The sequence below is a fragment of the Anomalospiza imberbis genome, chromosome 10 (genome assembly GCF_031753505.1).
Source record: "Anomalospiza imberbis isolate Cuckoo-Finch-1a 21T00152 chromosome 10, ASM3175350v1, whole genome shotgun sequence".
NCBI classification, from domain to species: Eukaryota; Metazoa; Chordata; class Aves; order Passeriformes; family Viduidae; genus Anomalospiza; species Anomalospiza imberbis.
Window position 1 is genome coordinate 11,647,470 of NC_089690.1, and position 15,922 is coordinate 11,663,391.

The 15,922-nt window shown below is 44.2% G+C and overlaps 1 protein-coding gene across 5 annotated transcripts in view; it reads right to left on the reverse strand.

Moving 5' to 3' along the window:
* Positions 1–731: 731 nt before the first annotated feature.
* Positions 732–15,922, reverse strand: part of FGF12 (fibroblast growth factor 12) — a 229,847-nt gene continuing 214,656 nt past the window's right edge. For all 5 annotated transcript variants that reach the window (XM_068200689.1, XM_068200688.1, XM_068200687.1 and 2 more), the window contains 2 exons: positions 9,316–9,514; positions 732–979 (listed from right to left, as the gene is read on the reverse strand). In XM_068200689.1, coding sequence (XP_068056790.1) covers positions 861–979; positions 9,316–9,514 — 318 coding nt within the window. In that variant the 3' untranslated portion in view covers positions 732–860. The remainder of the gene's footprint in view (positions 980–9,315; positions 9,515–15,922) is intronic.

A 15,922-nucleotide genomic window follows, 5' to 3' on the forward strand; every position in this document is an offset into this window, starting at 1 on the left:
TCCAACTCTACCCTAATAAATATGATTGTTTCATCCTGTGAGATCTGAAAACCCATTTCTGAAATTCCCCTGGCAACTAATACAGTAAAGCAAGCCTATAAATATAAATAATTATGATAAAAAGGCATAAAATGCCAGACTTGGGTCGAACATACTCATGGAGTGACATTAGCAACAAATAACTATGCAGGGTTTGAATGTAGATAGAAAAGGCTGAATAAAGAGTAGCTACTTTATTGCCCATAACTGCCAGGCTCCTAATTCGGGCAGGCCATATTTTACTGATAGCAGAGCAAACACAGTCATAATGTACCCCCACCTTTCCTGCTTTGTGAAAAATCCCATCCATCCCCAGGGAAGCAAGGATGTTAAAAACAGCGGTGTGAACGTGAGCTGAAAGGATAAGACAGAAAGCACAGTCACAGGATGCAATTCCCATGTGTTTGTTGCACATCATATGCTAAGTTCAATTTTCCAAAAGCTTTGTTTTATTTTTAAAGGTAACATCTTTATTATTATTATATTTATTAGTTATTATTATAATTATGCAGAGATGAGATTTTTTCCCCCTTTGATCACAGAGCAAACAGTTTGCTTTTGAAAATGTTAATGGAGTCCTGATTTAAAACATTTTTTCTTCACTTTTTTTGTTGTTGTTGTTTTTTAAAACGCTGCAACAGACAGGATCTGGGTTTCGATTTTCTCGTCCTACACAAAGAAAGATTCTGGAGTTCACACTCCAAGCCACTACCGGTAGGTCCTGCCTTGCCCAGTTGTCATCATCTCAGTGTGGTTTCGCCAGGTGGGGTGGGTAGGTGGGTGGGAGGGGAGGAGTTGGAAGAAGGGAGGGTATTTGTCAGCTATGTCGAGTCTTGGTTAACAACTTTGCCTCCATTCATGGTTGGTGTCCCTGAACTTTTCCTTGAGCGTCCTTGTTTTTCTCCAATTTCATGCAGCGATGGCTCTCTGTACATGCACACTGCAAACAGAAGAGATACCCGTTAACAGCCCTGAAGTCACACACAGTCATGACCACAACAAATTATTTCTTTGTACATGATGCTGGATTCCAGCCCCATTGCAAACACAAACACACATACCCCCACACTTACGAAACCCCTATTGACCCAGCAGCAGATCGTGTTACCAAGCAGGATCTGTTTATTTGTCCTTGCTGCCATTTGCTTCTGTCTCTGTATTCTTTCAAAGGCAGAGAGAAACAGCAGATTGACTGCTCACAGATAAATCTTTCTTCTTTCTAGGTTTTATGTGTTTTACAGTTTTTGCATGTTATATTCATATATATATAAAATAAACATTTTAGCTCACAAAGCCATGTACTGCCTTGAGATGCTGATTATCATCTAACAAGAGGTTCAAGACTGACCTGGTTCCCAGCCCCTGACCTGCAACAAAAGCCCTTGAGAGACCTGAATCAAAACTACAGCTGCATCTGAGCCATGCAAGCGTTCTGGGTGTTGAGCTGTGAATTTGAAGTGGTGACTCAAGCCCATTTGGCTCCATCGGCCAAGAGCCGAGGTCTGCTCTCGGCACTTCCTATTTAATCCTCTGTAAATCAAGCCAGCCAGCCAAGGTCAGGGCTGTGAGCAGACACATGGGATGAGTTCAGTGACAGCAAGTCAGGAGCTGTCCCAGCTTTCTGTGGTCGTCTGGCAGCACCTGAGAACAGGGTGGCTGGAGGGCACCTTCTCTCCAGCCCCTGGCTATGCAGTGTGTGTCCTATAAAAATGTACTTGCTGGAGCCCAGACAGCCGGAGAAGGCAACGTCTGCCCAAGGTATGGCTCATCCCCACGTCCTGGGCAGGACAAAGCATTTATCCAGCTCACCACGTGGACTAAGTCCTCACGGCTGTCCTCGTGCCATGTGAGGTGTGCCAGAGCAGGGGCACGAGCTGTTCACACCAAGGAGAGAATCTCTGATGAGCTCACTGCAAATGTGGCAGGGCGCAAATGGGATTGAAAGAGCGAGGCATCTCAAGGGCAGGCACAGAGGAGATGAGAACATAAGGCAGGTCCAGACTGCAAATGTCATGTCCAGATCTTTGCAAAAATTAGGAAATGAAGAAGTAATTATGTATTGCTTCATTTTGTGAAGTTGTCACCATCACAAACAATGGCACAGAACTCCAACACAGGATAGAGCCTATCAGGGTTTGGTTCTGGGTAATGAACAAGAATAAAACTTAAAAAATTATCTGAAGAAATGAAAAAAAAAAAACCAAAAAAAAACACCCCATGTACAAAAAGGCAATGTAAGTGCTTGTATCTATAATATTCCTTGATTTCCAAATATATCCTAGCAATAAGAGGCAGGCTGAAAATGACATTATTGCTCTGTGCTTTTACTCCTTACTAGATAAATAGTTACAGCACTGTGCAACAATACAGGACAAAGATAAAGTGCAGTCAACTGTGTATTAATAGGAGGGATATTGAATTGAATATATAAGCAGTGAAAAAATATTACTTTTCCCATGGAGTATTTTTCATGCAAGGCTTTCAAAGCAGTTTAAACACATACACACACACACACACACACAGGTCCTCCTAGAAAGGCTGAAAGGAGGTACTGCTCTGAAAACTGTTACTGTTACTGGAACTATTTCTTTCATGAAAATTAGAAAAAAAAAAAAAAAAGAGAAAATGAAGGAGTTGTCCCATGGGTCTGGACCAGGATGAGCCGTGCCAGGACTGCCCATCAGGTCCAGACAATGGATGCTGTCTGCATGATGCAAGGACAATGTGTAGCATGGCAGCAACAGATGGAAAAGGGCTCTCACATCCCCTTTCAGTCCTGAAGCTGCCCCTCACACCTTGGAAAGTGTCACTCAACAACATGGTGATGGTGAATTTGCCTGTTGTGGCAAAGTACCCAATAAAATCCTAAAGAAAGTATGAAATGGTTAACAACTGAGGAAAACCTGTGCCCCTGTGATTTCGTACCCTGAGCTGCAGAGTCTTTGGATAGCACTGAGGGTGTGCATCACTTCTGTGACTCACTTTGTTCTCTGATGTGAAGTTTGCCCAGCAGAATTATGTATTTGTGCCAGTGTTGTCCCACTGCCCCTAACATTCCATACACAAAGTTTTGTCTCAAGTGCACTGTTGCCTTCATCCTGACCTCTCTGGTCCCAAGCTGCAGTTGGAGGGAACTCTGTGAGTTCTTCCCCCAGAACCAAGCTCATCTCACCCACATCCATCCCTAATAACCCATCAGGCTGGACCAGATGCTTAACCACAAGGACTGAGCACAGGTGAATGCTGCAGCAGCACCACGGCATGCTGCCTTTCCTCAACTCCCTGCCTCTCACCACGGCCTTTGGGCAAAAACCTTGAGCTGCCAACAAGGCCCACAGAATAAAGAATATAAACTAGGCTACTGAAGTAAACAACATTTGCAGCTACAAATGAAGGAAACCCTGTACCTGGCAAGCAAATAAGGCAGGAAAGTTTTATCTTCCAGTCTAGTGCAGGATACAAATACTGATGTGGGGCATGGCTGGAGACTGCTCGCATTGATCTTTTCTGACAGAGCTGTCAAAGCCTCTGTACCAGACAGGCTGTGCCAACAGCCCATGCCAGGAAATCTGTAGCAGTATAGGACAAGCATATTTTCAGTATTTAGGTACACCTACAGGATCAGTGTATGCAGTACTTACATGGCATCATGCACAAGAGATGCCTGGATATTCTCCTACTCAAGATGCTTGTGCACACGTGCTGAGCTGTGGCCATGGCTCAGCCTGCACTGTGGCACACAGGTGTGTACACCTACATCTGCACAGGCACAGGGCTTCAAAGACAGCCCACCATGTTGTGCAACACAGGCTCTTGGACTGCAGCTTGTTCCTCTTTGTGCTGAGGGAGTCTGAGCATGACTCACGCAGGGAGATGTTAGTCATGGACTGGGGAGGGGGTGTTTGCAAATGGACTCTTGTGAGTGCCCTGATCTTCACAGCTTTGAAAGTACATCGTTGGGCTCCAGGACTTGCAGCACTCACTGGCAGGTCTCTTTGGGATCCCTCTGTGTGTATGTGTGTGCAGACACACTTCCCTGTCACCTGCACCGAGGTGAAGCAGCAGCAGTGTGACAGTCATGCCCAGACACCTGGGAGGTCTGCTGGAGCACACAGCACAAGGAGCTTTAGAAGGATGAGCAATTCAGTTAGAACAAGAGTTCCCTCCCTGCTTTGCCTTGCTTCTCCCACCCACCCACACCCACACACCAAGCCAAATACAGCCCTTAATGTCTAGAAACCAAGCTAATGCTTTGGAGTTTCAATCAGATAATCAGCTCCTATGCCCCAAATTCCAATCAACACATCCATATTCATGTTTTAATTGGAAAGTGCTGTTAGCTTGATCTGCTGAAGAGCTGCAGGCATTAATGGAAGGGGGTGAACGCAGTGGAGCTGTGCCCATGTGTGCTTCTTGTGGATTTTGATTCCCTGCTCCCCTGTAAACCAGCAGTGCCTGCCACTCACAGGCACAAGGGAAAAATTTGCACAAAGAACAAACTCACCAATTAGGAAGGAGACTGAGGGTACAAGTGAGGAGGATGGGGGTGGCAGGGACCATACTTCCTGAAGGCAAAGGAATGGAAGGGGCTGCCTGTCACCCAGAAACAGCTCAAACTCTTGCCTACATGCTGGCACAGGATCACACTCTCATTTCTGTTTCCCAGACACGGCACTGGCACATCACCCACACGATGACACTGAAATCACCCTGGGCATCAGGGACTGCTTGAGTTTAGGAAGCATCGTTTTGTGTCCTGACCCTAGCATTTCTCACTTGGCATCACTGCTAGTTGAGGAGGTTCAGGGGATGCAACAAACTCCATTTCCTTTCTCTAGAATATGGCAAAACACTTATTAAGCACATTGGATATTTCCCATCTATCCATCTTCACTCTGTGTCTTTCCTTGTCTCAGACCCTTGCGAGTCAGCAGGAACCAAAACTTTTCTAAGCTGCTGTTCAGCAGGTGGGCAGCCCTGCAGGATCACCATGTGCCCGATGGTGCCGGGCTGGAAGCACATCCTGTGCTAGCAGCCCAGAGAAGGCTCCTTGCCTGGACAGGTAAGATGAATGTGAGTTAGAGTGGCATAGAAAACATACCAAAGCCTGCCCACCTGGAAGACAGACCCAAGAGAGGAGCGATGTTAGCAGACTTACAGAGTGTGGAGATTTTGAGGTTTGATTTTTTTAAGAATACTTTTTAGAATGTTGGGAAAGTAACAGTTTATACAGGCAAGTAGTAACAGGACAAGGGAGAATGGTTTTAAATTAAAAAAGGACATATTTAGGTCAGACATTAGGAAGAAATTCTTCTCTCTGAGGGCAGTGAGGTATACTCCCTAAGGCTGCCCAGAGAAGCTGTTGGTGCCCCATCCCTGGAAGTGCCCAAGGCAAGACTGGATGAGATCCTGAACAGCCTAATCTGGGGAGGGTGGCATCTCTGCCCATGGCAGGGGGTTGGGACTAGATGTTGTTTAAGGCCCCTTCCAACTCCAGACTTCCTATGACTCTATGCTTTATGTATTAAGGTGATACCTTTGAAACATTTTCATGAGGTCTACTGCATTTTCCTAGTCAACAGTCTTGTACTTCTCTACAACATCTGAGAACTCTGCCTTAACAAAACTTGGATGTTATTTCCCTGAGGAATGACACTGGGAAAGATCTGGCTGCTTGGATACTCATCAGTGGTAATAAATTGATCCAGACTAGCCATTAACAGGTCACCTTTGTATCTGAGACATGTTCATATCATGAGGGCTGAAGCGCCATAAATTCAGAGTTAGGGACTGCTCTGCTGACTTGGAGGAAGTTTTCTGCTTCTGTGGCCAGATTTGCCACCCTAAATGTTTTCTAGCTTGGGCCAGGAGGGAGAGGAAATGTAACTCTTTGGGAGAGTCACATTTGGAAATTATGTCTTCAAGAAGAAGGAAATATAAATAACAGAGCACATTCACAGTAAGCATCTGATAATATTCCTACTTAAATGACTGGAAAATTCTCACATTGAGAGGGATTTGGATATTTAGAAGAACAAGAGGCACTGTGGATGGTAGGATTGTTCCTGCACTAATCATTACAGACACTTAAAGACAGTGAAATGTCTCTAAAAGATTGCTTGTTGTTCAAATGACAATTATACTCAAGCTCATTTCTTGTGCAGTCTAGCTCAATCTTGATGTCTTCCCTTTAGGGTTCATTTAGCTTGAATAATCAGTGATCAGAAATAAAAATATCAAAAGAAATGTGTTGCGTATGTGTGTTTTGAAGCAAAACTGGCACCACACAGTACATCAACTGCTGCCTACCAGGCTGTTTGCCTTGGCTTTGCCTGTGCACAGATGGGAGAAGAACTTAACGTCTCCCCTGTTATTACTTAGTAAGTTTTTTGTGCTTTCATATTGATTAAGCTTAATCTCATTTCCAAAAACAAACAAATCCTACCTACACTAAACTAAAAAAAACTCCTACCAACCAAAACCCAAAACTTTTCCAGTTGGTATCTACTGAATGTTGTACAAAATACCTCCAGCATCCTGCCAATCTACGTGAGTCAAAACACTCCTGAGTGTTTAGCACAGCAGAAAGCCATAGCTGCTAAAAGCCATGGATAACACACATTCATACATAGATACCACTGTGTATTTATGCATATGTGCTCCCATGAGTATTTAGAAATTATCTGTGAGGATATTTCTTATTTATGTATAAGTTTACTGTCCATTTGCAGTTTCAAGGAGACTTCTGAATTCAGAGAGCAGGATGAAGCAATGGGAATCGAATGAGCTTAGGCAGCAATCTGGGCTTTTTTCTGTTTCCCTTCCCTGTGAACCCTTTCTTCACTAAACTGCTGCAAAATTTTTCTGTATATCAGAAACAACAGGGAAGTTTCATCTCAGATATAACTGCTATTGAATGGTAGGTGAAGTGATTCCTAGCAATGAATGTGGCACTTCTCCTTCCCAGGGGGAGCAGATTCCTCCTCACACACATTCCTGTGTCAGCCATCACGGGACAGGGCTAATGCTGGTGGTGGTATCCAGTAACAGGAAACCTGGGGGTGTGACTGTGGATGGAAGTTGCAAAGTTCCTGTGGATGGAAGCTGTGTCCTGAATAAGCAGCAAAGCCCACACACTGGGGCAAGCCACAGCATTCTGCAGAACTGACATGCAAATACAGCAAGAGAGTGCTTTGAGTATTTCCATGTAGTCATAACAAAGAGAAAGAACCTGTTAAAACGGGGTAGGAATTGCTCCTTTTCTGTAACATCTCTGCTTGCAAGCTCTGCTCACGGGGACTTTGATGGACACGGTGCAGAGAAGTCACGTGGAGATGAGCCCATTTTACTCCAACCCTCTCCACCAGCCTCTGCTACCTACAGTGAATCTCAGGCTTGGGAACCGAGTCCTCCGTCTGGAGTCACAGTCCCAGACAGCTGAACGCTTTGGGAAGCTGACACGTGCCTTGGCTTGGGAGACTGCCAGCTCTTTGATGCAGCAGCGCGCACAAAGCCTGACTGCAAAGCATGTGGAGGAGGGAAGGAGTGGAGGAGCCCTTAATTTGGCTGCCAACTTCCAAAGCTCACTGCTCGGGAGGTTATGTGACAGCTGTGATTGAGGCAAGTGTGGGAGGATGCAACTGCGGGAAAGGGAAGCTCTCTGGCTGGGCTGGGTTACTCAAAATGAAAGCCAGAGCGGCATTTGCTGAAATGAGATCTCTGCTGTGGGTCAGGCAGCTCTGTTAAGGCAAGGCTTTCCACGAGGAGAGCCACAGGAATGGCCTAGTTTAATGAATGCAGAAGGAAACTATTGAGCTGTTCAGCATTCTAGATTAAAAAAGAAGCCTGGATTCAAAGGATCCCAGTGATCAGTGCCCAGCCAGACAGCGAAGAAATACCAGAAGGAGGTGGAAACCCCGCTGTGAAAGCTGGTTCTTTTAAAGGACTCTCCTCTGGTCAAGGCAAGAGAGAAGCTGGTGACCAACCCCATGCCTGAAGCAACACATGAGGGCTTAGGGTACCAATCCCACTAATGCCTCAGATAAACAACAAAGGGCTCCTGGCTGCAGAGAAGCTGTTGAAAACAAGCGCAGGACAAGCAGCTCCAGGCCATTCGCTCCTCTTTCAACATTTCCATTTCCTGTGCAAAGCCCACAGATACTCCAGGAATGCTGCACTAAATTTCTCTAATGCTTTGCTTCAGATGGCCTTTTCCTTACACTCACAGCTTCCATCCCTGAGCTGGGAAGCTTTTAAGAAGGCCACTGCTGTCTGGAGTGAGCTGTGGCCTCCAGCACTTGTGAGTGGTACCTGTTAGGGGAGCATCAGTTCAAACCTTCTCCCACAGCCAACGTGGAGTAGTGAGAGGGAGCACAGAGCTGTGCAGCCAAGGCCAGCTCCAGGCTACGGTGTCACTGAAGAGGACAAATGGCAGGACAAAGATGGGGTCAGAAAGGCATGCCTAGTTTGGGGATGAAAAAGTAGCGCTTTTCCCAAGCAAGAGATAAGAAGTGCTATTTCCAGAATCAAGTTAGTACTAGGCTTATCACATTATCTCTCCATTTATCAGGGGCCAGCCCACAATAAGCAAAATGTCCTGGCAGGAGCCTGAGGCACACTTCAGAGTGTACAGGCATCAGCAGGAGGGCAGAACTTCAACTCCATGACTTGCACTGAAGCCTCACACTGTGATGAAGACATATGGCATGACAGCATCCCATCTAACTTTGGACAAAAACTCTACCCCCCAGTGACTAACTAGGATGTCTTTACATATGAGGAAAAACAGATTTAATCTCAGGGTAGACATATAAAGAACATCCATGCTGGTAGGACCCATTTTTCTTCTGTTACTATGAACAAAGTGCCAAAGTCTAAAATCAGGTGAGATAAATCCTGTCTCTACTGACTCTTTATGGGACTGCAAATCTACTGAAATACACTGGCAAAATCCTCTGAGAAGACAACATTACGATCACTGTTGCATCACATTCCTTTGGAACTGCTGGCTGCTTTTCTTTACCAGTAATTTCTTGTGTTGCTGGACTTTTAAATTCATCCTTTAGCACCCCAAAGCTAAGAAACCCCTTTGAGGCTAGAAGGAAAGCAGAGGAAATGCTAGCAGTGCAACCCATCACTTATCTGAAGTGCTACAAACATTTCTTCTTGCTTTCTCGTCTTGAAGCCCAACACCCCCACCCAGGAAACTCCAACTCTGAAGCTGTTACCTCCCCCTACCCAAACCGCACTGAGGGAGAAAGTGGGCAGATTCCATACCTTCAATGGGTTTGGGTACAAAATGTGATGAGGGTTTGGTTTTTTTCACTCGGTTTCCCTTCATAATTTGACCTTCTTTATTGAGTCCCAGGAACCACGCTCGTCCGGATTCTTGCTGCCGGTACAGCGTGGAAGAATAAATAACGTAGTAGTTTTCAAAGACAGATTCTTTAAATTTGCACTCTGGTGTGAAAACATCCTGCAGTAAGAGAGAGAGAGAAGAAGAAAAAGCAATGGAAGAATTAATAATCACTGATCTTCTAAATTAGGCATCACGCATTGCAGCTAGCAACAGAAAACAACAGGCATCAGCACTGCCAGCTCCCAGCAGTAACACCCATCTAGACAACTCCCGGCTGAAAGGCAAGGCTGTCCTTCCCTGGCAGAGCTGTGGTTTGCAAAACAGCCTACAGTGAACAGGCATGAAAAATGTGCAGGAAAAGACAGAAATTTGCCAGGATTTAGACTTTAATACTAAGCAAAAGAAAGAAAAAGAGAGTTGAGAAGCAGAGACACCCTTGCTGTTCCTGATGCCTTCCCCTGGCTTTGCTCATACCTTCCCTGTGATGGGCAAATGTACAATGCTTGTTGTCTAAGATACTGAGGTTTCTTCAAATTCTTAGAGGCAAAAGGCAGTTTACTGAACCATTTAAACGGATTCAAAGAAATGAGAGTACAAAATCAAGTAAACCATTTAATTTCAAAAGCGGCGTGAGGAAATGCTGGCACAAAGCCTAGAAATCTTTCAATAAAGAGAAAGAAGTAATTTTCAAGATTTCTGGCATAAGTATTTCTGCAGGTACTGAGGAGCATTTCCACACCTGCCCTGGAGCAAAGCACGTATGGCTCTGTCCAGGACATCCCCTAAGCCTGTGATGGCTGTGGGAGTGGCTGTGCCACGGCCACTTGCCCTAGCTTTGCATGAAGTCTCCAGGACGAAACAGCACTCAGCTATGGACTAGTACTTGTTATGTCCCAGTATTCAAGATTTTCAGAACAGAGAAACATTAAACCTCTTTTAAAAGATCTGGCTGGCCAGGGGATTCTGTAACAGTGGGCTCCCCAACCTTCAGCGAGTCATATGTGGTCGTTAGTGGGCTGGGTTTTGTTCCCAGACGTTGAGATTGAGCAGAAAACCTATCCTGGCCGAACAAATTCTCCCACTAATTTTCTAAAAACTATTCTTGTAAAAAAAGTTCAAGCCACAATGAAAATTGATTTTCTGAAGCAAAACTGTTTCAGCAAAAAAAATCCCTTCTCACAGGTCCCAGACAAGGCATTTCTGAGGCCTGTAAGTAAAGGCACATGCTTCTAAAGGCAAGTGATGCTCCCTCCCAAGCCTTAGCCACTCCCAAGTCTTTGGGAGCTTCTCCAGCCTTGTCAATGAAAAACCCATGACCAACACTGAGCAAAGCATCTGGAGTAATGCCACGTGTTTACTGCAGACCTTGTTCAAGAGCAAACATTCTGAACATTCAGCAACACTCAGGAACGTGTTCCCAAGCGATCTGGGGGTTATATAAAGTGTTGCTGGTGTCACAATAAATCCAGTGTGCAACAGACCCACAGAGACTGGCAGGCTTGAAGCTACAAAAGATGAAGCACAGCAGAAAGCACAGAGCTGTGCTGCACACGTGAATTTTGCATCAATCATTAGCACCACACAGGTGAAAATACCATCAGTAAAACAGGCCATTTTGCCTTATCTGAGGGAGTCCTTTGTGACAGAGAAATAAGTATTTTTAAAAGAGAGTGAAACAAGTTAAGAGAGATCTAGATGACTTACAGCACTATAAAATGGTGTTTGAAGTAGCTTCCCAAAAGAACAGTGTTTAAGTGTTCCTTAATCTGCCCTTTATCTCCAGGCTTTGCCTTGCCTGGGAAGGCACAGCTCACCTGGGAGCTGGGTTTGCAGGAGCAGCCTCTGAACTGCTGGCTCGGGGGCACTCCCTGGCACCAGGCCCAGCCAGACAGCAGCTCTCAAACCTAACTGGACAATGCAATCCCCTTTCCCAAGCCTTCATTACCCCATCAGTAAAAGTTGATCACAAAAATTCCCTTTAGGGGGACTAAAATGTTGGCGGGCTGTGAAATATAGCTTCCAACTTGACTTAAACATGGAACTAAGACTATTTTCAATGAAGAAGAAATATAAAAGCCAATGCATTTTGAAAATGTAGTTTCACAAAGAAAAACAAATATTTTAATTAGAAGTTATTGCAAGTTAAATTTTCAGCTCAATATCTAGTTTAAAATTACTGCAGTGCAATATTTTATGACATGCAGCAGTAGTTCATAAAAGCAGATGCTGTATTGTATACCCACTTGTACCAATTAACTCACAAAATTCTTATATTATTTTAAAGCAAATGCATGTAAAGACATCAAAGTAATGAAGATTTTAAGAAAATAAAGAAAAATCTATTGATTTCCTTTAAATGTTTATGCTCCCCCACAGGCAAACAAAAGCATCCCATTTGTTTTGTGGGTTGGCTGGTTGATTCCTTATCTCCCATAATTCAGTGGAAACAGCACTCCAGGATTTGAACCATGGCAACACTACTATGAAACACCCCAGCTCTGTCCATTCAGCAGCCTAGAAAACCCACAGATTTGACAGCTAAGTTCTAGTTAAATAATACTGGATTTATCCACTATTACCCTTCTTCTTACGTACATCATCTCACCTGCAACAACTGTGCCACATGGAGACAGACACGCGTGGGACACTGCTCCTCTTGCCACCAAACTGACATGTCCCAGGCTCCTCACAGGTCTGAGCAGCAGAAATCTCTGTGGGCACTACCACGGACTTGACACAAAGAGCAAGAGGATGAAGAAAGAACCAGATGACTGGAGAGGAGACAGGGCAGAGGAGGAGGACTCAGGCCACTCTTCCAAGAACTGCCTGAGGATTTTTAGAGTGTCCTCTAAACCTCATTAACATGCAAACCCTTATGTTTTTCTTCAATGGTGTCTTATTGGTGCCCCATGGCCAGCCTTCAGCTACACTGCATCATTTAGTTTCATCACACCTTTTGCTGTCAGCTTTGGGGCTACCAGTAACAAAAAGCTATTGGGATATTAATGGCAGAATCTCTCTACAAGCTTCACTGTCAAAATTAATTGTGCAATTATGCTGAATCAGGTGGGAACTACTGTTTCAGTTGTCTTAGGCTGAGATGTGCTGGGAAGAAAGACAGAAGTGCAGGTGAGCATAACAGACTGCACAATAACAAAGCAGTTTGTAGCAGCCACTGCTGCACAGACAGAAATCTGAGATAACAAAAGGTATTTAAAAAAAATCACTGATCTATTCACCAGACCTCTGGGTCATGCACGATTTAGGGTTTTTTATTTATTTGGTTTTGTTTATAAGATAAATTCACTGTTGATGAAATGTGCTAGATGGGCAGACCTGGAGTCCAATACTTTCTCTTCATCTCAGATAAAGAGTGGTTAAACACAACAAAGAGATCCACAGTCTGTGCGCCCCACATGCTTCTGACAGGACATAAGGACATCCTGCCCCAGAGGTAATGCTATGGTAAAGCCCTGGGGTCATCAGCACCACTTCACTTCCTCACTTGCTGCAGACCTTTGAAAACAGGGTTATAACGACTCCCACTCAATTATTTTTCCAACTCTCTCCTTGATTGAAATAGCAGGACCAGGTATAAGACAGTGAGAGGACAGATGGCTTCTATCTTTTAATCTCCAGACATTTTCAGTCTTTAAACAAAGAAATAAACAGTGACTCTATTTTCTGCACAAAGCCCACAGAGGTCCCCTGTCAGGACTGTCATGAACTCAGCTCATTCAGAAAGCCCATCAGTTCTTCTCATTAAAGAGTATGCTTGTGATTTGTAGAAAAAAGATTCTCTCAATTTAATTCAATGTGAAATATCTCTTTGACTTAATTATTTTTTGCATATGAAATAAATAAATACATTTATTTGTTTACCATTTGGAGATTTACAGCCTGAGGTATTTTGTTAAATGTCTACAGATATTACTGAAAGTGGCTTGGAAAAGCAGTTCTTTTTTAAAAATTGTTAAATTAAAAACTTGTATGAAATATTTGCAAAAAAAAAAAAACATTAGTAATTTACATGCAAAATGATTAGCCTCTTCTTGCAACTTGTATTTTGCACTCAATCCAGTCCCTTGAACAAAAGGCAATTGTATTAAGAAGAGTAATTAGATCTGCTTGGAAAAAATAAACATAGGTCTGGTTTGTGCTACCTGTAGTTTTACTGGAAATTTCACAGTCTAAAAAAAAAACCCAACACAGTAGCTATCACACAGAAAAGAAGGGAGATCACATTCAATGGCACCTGGAACCAAAAGGAGCTAAATGGATGCATCTGCCTTTGGGGGGGATTCGGTGTGTCAGATCTGCTCAGGGAGGTCTAAGGTACCACGGATTGCCCCAGAAGTTACTTCTGGGTTAGAAAACCAAGATGTTGCATTTATCCTTGATCCCAGTAGTTTCTCCTGCCATCTGTAGATGGAAATATGGATGTGTCTTCCAGGCACAAGCCAATCTCTCAGTTTGGTTCTTCTGGGAGATGTTGGGAATGTCTGGGCCCATCTATCCCCTCACCACAGCACAGACTGTCGGTGGTTTGTGAGAGGGCAGATTTTTTTTTCTAATCCACCTCAGCTTTCACCTGGCCTGGTCAGGTAGATCTAACCCAAACTCTTTGAAGACAGTAAGTTTGACTGGACCCTCCTCTGCATTTCTGTAAAACTGGAGAAGTTCCACTGTCATCAGTGCAGAGGCACTGCTGTCAGACCTGTGAGCACAGAGCTGCAGGGCATTCAGTGAAACACTGACAGCCTCAGAGATCTCAGCTTCTTCAAAAAATGCCGACCCAACAGTGCTGTAGCCCTGGTGCAATCCCAGTGCTGCCAGGGCAGTGAACAGCCCTGGTGCTGCTCAACAAAACAGTGCCAGCCTCTGCCATACCAGCCTGGGAGCGTCCCTGCCACTAAGCATCCTCAGCCAGGAGGTGCAAAATAAAGGGTCCCCAGATAGCAACAGCAAGGTGCATCTGGGTTCTGATCACGAGAGCCAGCAATTTGCTCCCCAGAAGCGCCTGGTGTCCCCAGATCATGGCAGAAATGGTGACAGGTTTCCATATGCAATGCTCAGGGAAAGCCAGCAGGAACTGTCACAGGCTGCTGTTGTATTCAAACCCAGCTGCTCATTCAGTGTCCCCCCAGACTGGGCAGCTTTGTTCATATTGCTCACCATTTCCCTACAAACATTCCCAAAATTACCAGATAAATAAAGATATATATTTTTTTTTAAGATCTCCTTTTATTATAACCCAAAGGAGAACAGCAAATACACACATCCACAAGCAAACCTAATGACTTAATAAATTTAGTCACTGAAACTAGCAGCAATAAAAGTAAAAACCCATTCTGCAAGTAGTTTGTGCCACAGTTTAGGAAAGGGATGTTAATTATGAGTGTTGAAATATCTAACTAACACACTCCCAGAGTAACAGTTTTCCTTTGTTTACAGCACTTATGCGTTTCTCTTTTACATTCTGCAGAATTACTGAGCCAGATCTTCAGATGGGGTAAAAGCACTAAACTGCACCATAGTCTATGGCATGGCAAGGCTTCCCTCCCAGAGAATCTGGCTCAGGATACTTACTGATGTTAGTGTTAATACTTAAGAGGTCATCAACTCATTTAAAACATATTAAGTAGGAATCATAAATATCAGCACAGTTATCAGCAGTGGCACTTCACTGTTGTTGCGGAGGCAGAGCATGGAATGATTGGATTGTGTTCACTTGTCTGTGTAAGCACTGTTCCATGCCAGGGAAAAGGATGGCACTATAGAAGAGCATCTGTTTTATGGTGCTCTTTACCCAGTAAAGCCCATTCTACATTCCCCACTGACCTCATTTAAGGCAAGGTTTCATGAACACTCCTCTGATGCTAACAGCACTGAGAAATTCAGCACTGAAATCAATATGGACGTGCAAGACACTGGATTCTTGAAGACATGTGAGCTTCCAGATGAAATGCAAATGCCCAACTCTCATTTAAACCCCTGAAAGCTCAGAGACTATGTTTTTGAATATCTGGGAATTTGTGACCACAAACCTCATACGACAGCACTTGATCCTGGCATACTCTTATTGCCAGGACAGGTCTTTAACCACAGAGGTTCCATTTGCAGGATAAGCCCTGTGCAGACGCCAGCAGCACTGCCACAGGCAGACGTGCCTTGCACAGAGTCCGACGCAGTTCAGTGCCCACCTGCCTCTGTGTAGCTTCTCCCCTGACCTAGGGTTGCAACTGTCTGGAAATGCTTTAAAATAATTGTAGCTGAGCTCTCTCTTGGCATGTGATCAAGAACCGCAAATGTGCATCCAAACTTTACATCTCATCACATCTTTGTCCAGATGGCAGGTGATATTCTACTCTTCACACTCCACTCTTCCTCCCCCTTCTAGCTCCGTAAGAGATTGGTGACAAGTCTTCTTGGTGGCCTTTTAGAAGTAGGAGAGAGCAGATACATTTTAAAATAACAAGCTGCTACATGGGAGTGTACAGTGAGGCAATATGGTATTTGAAAGCA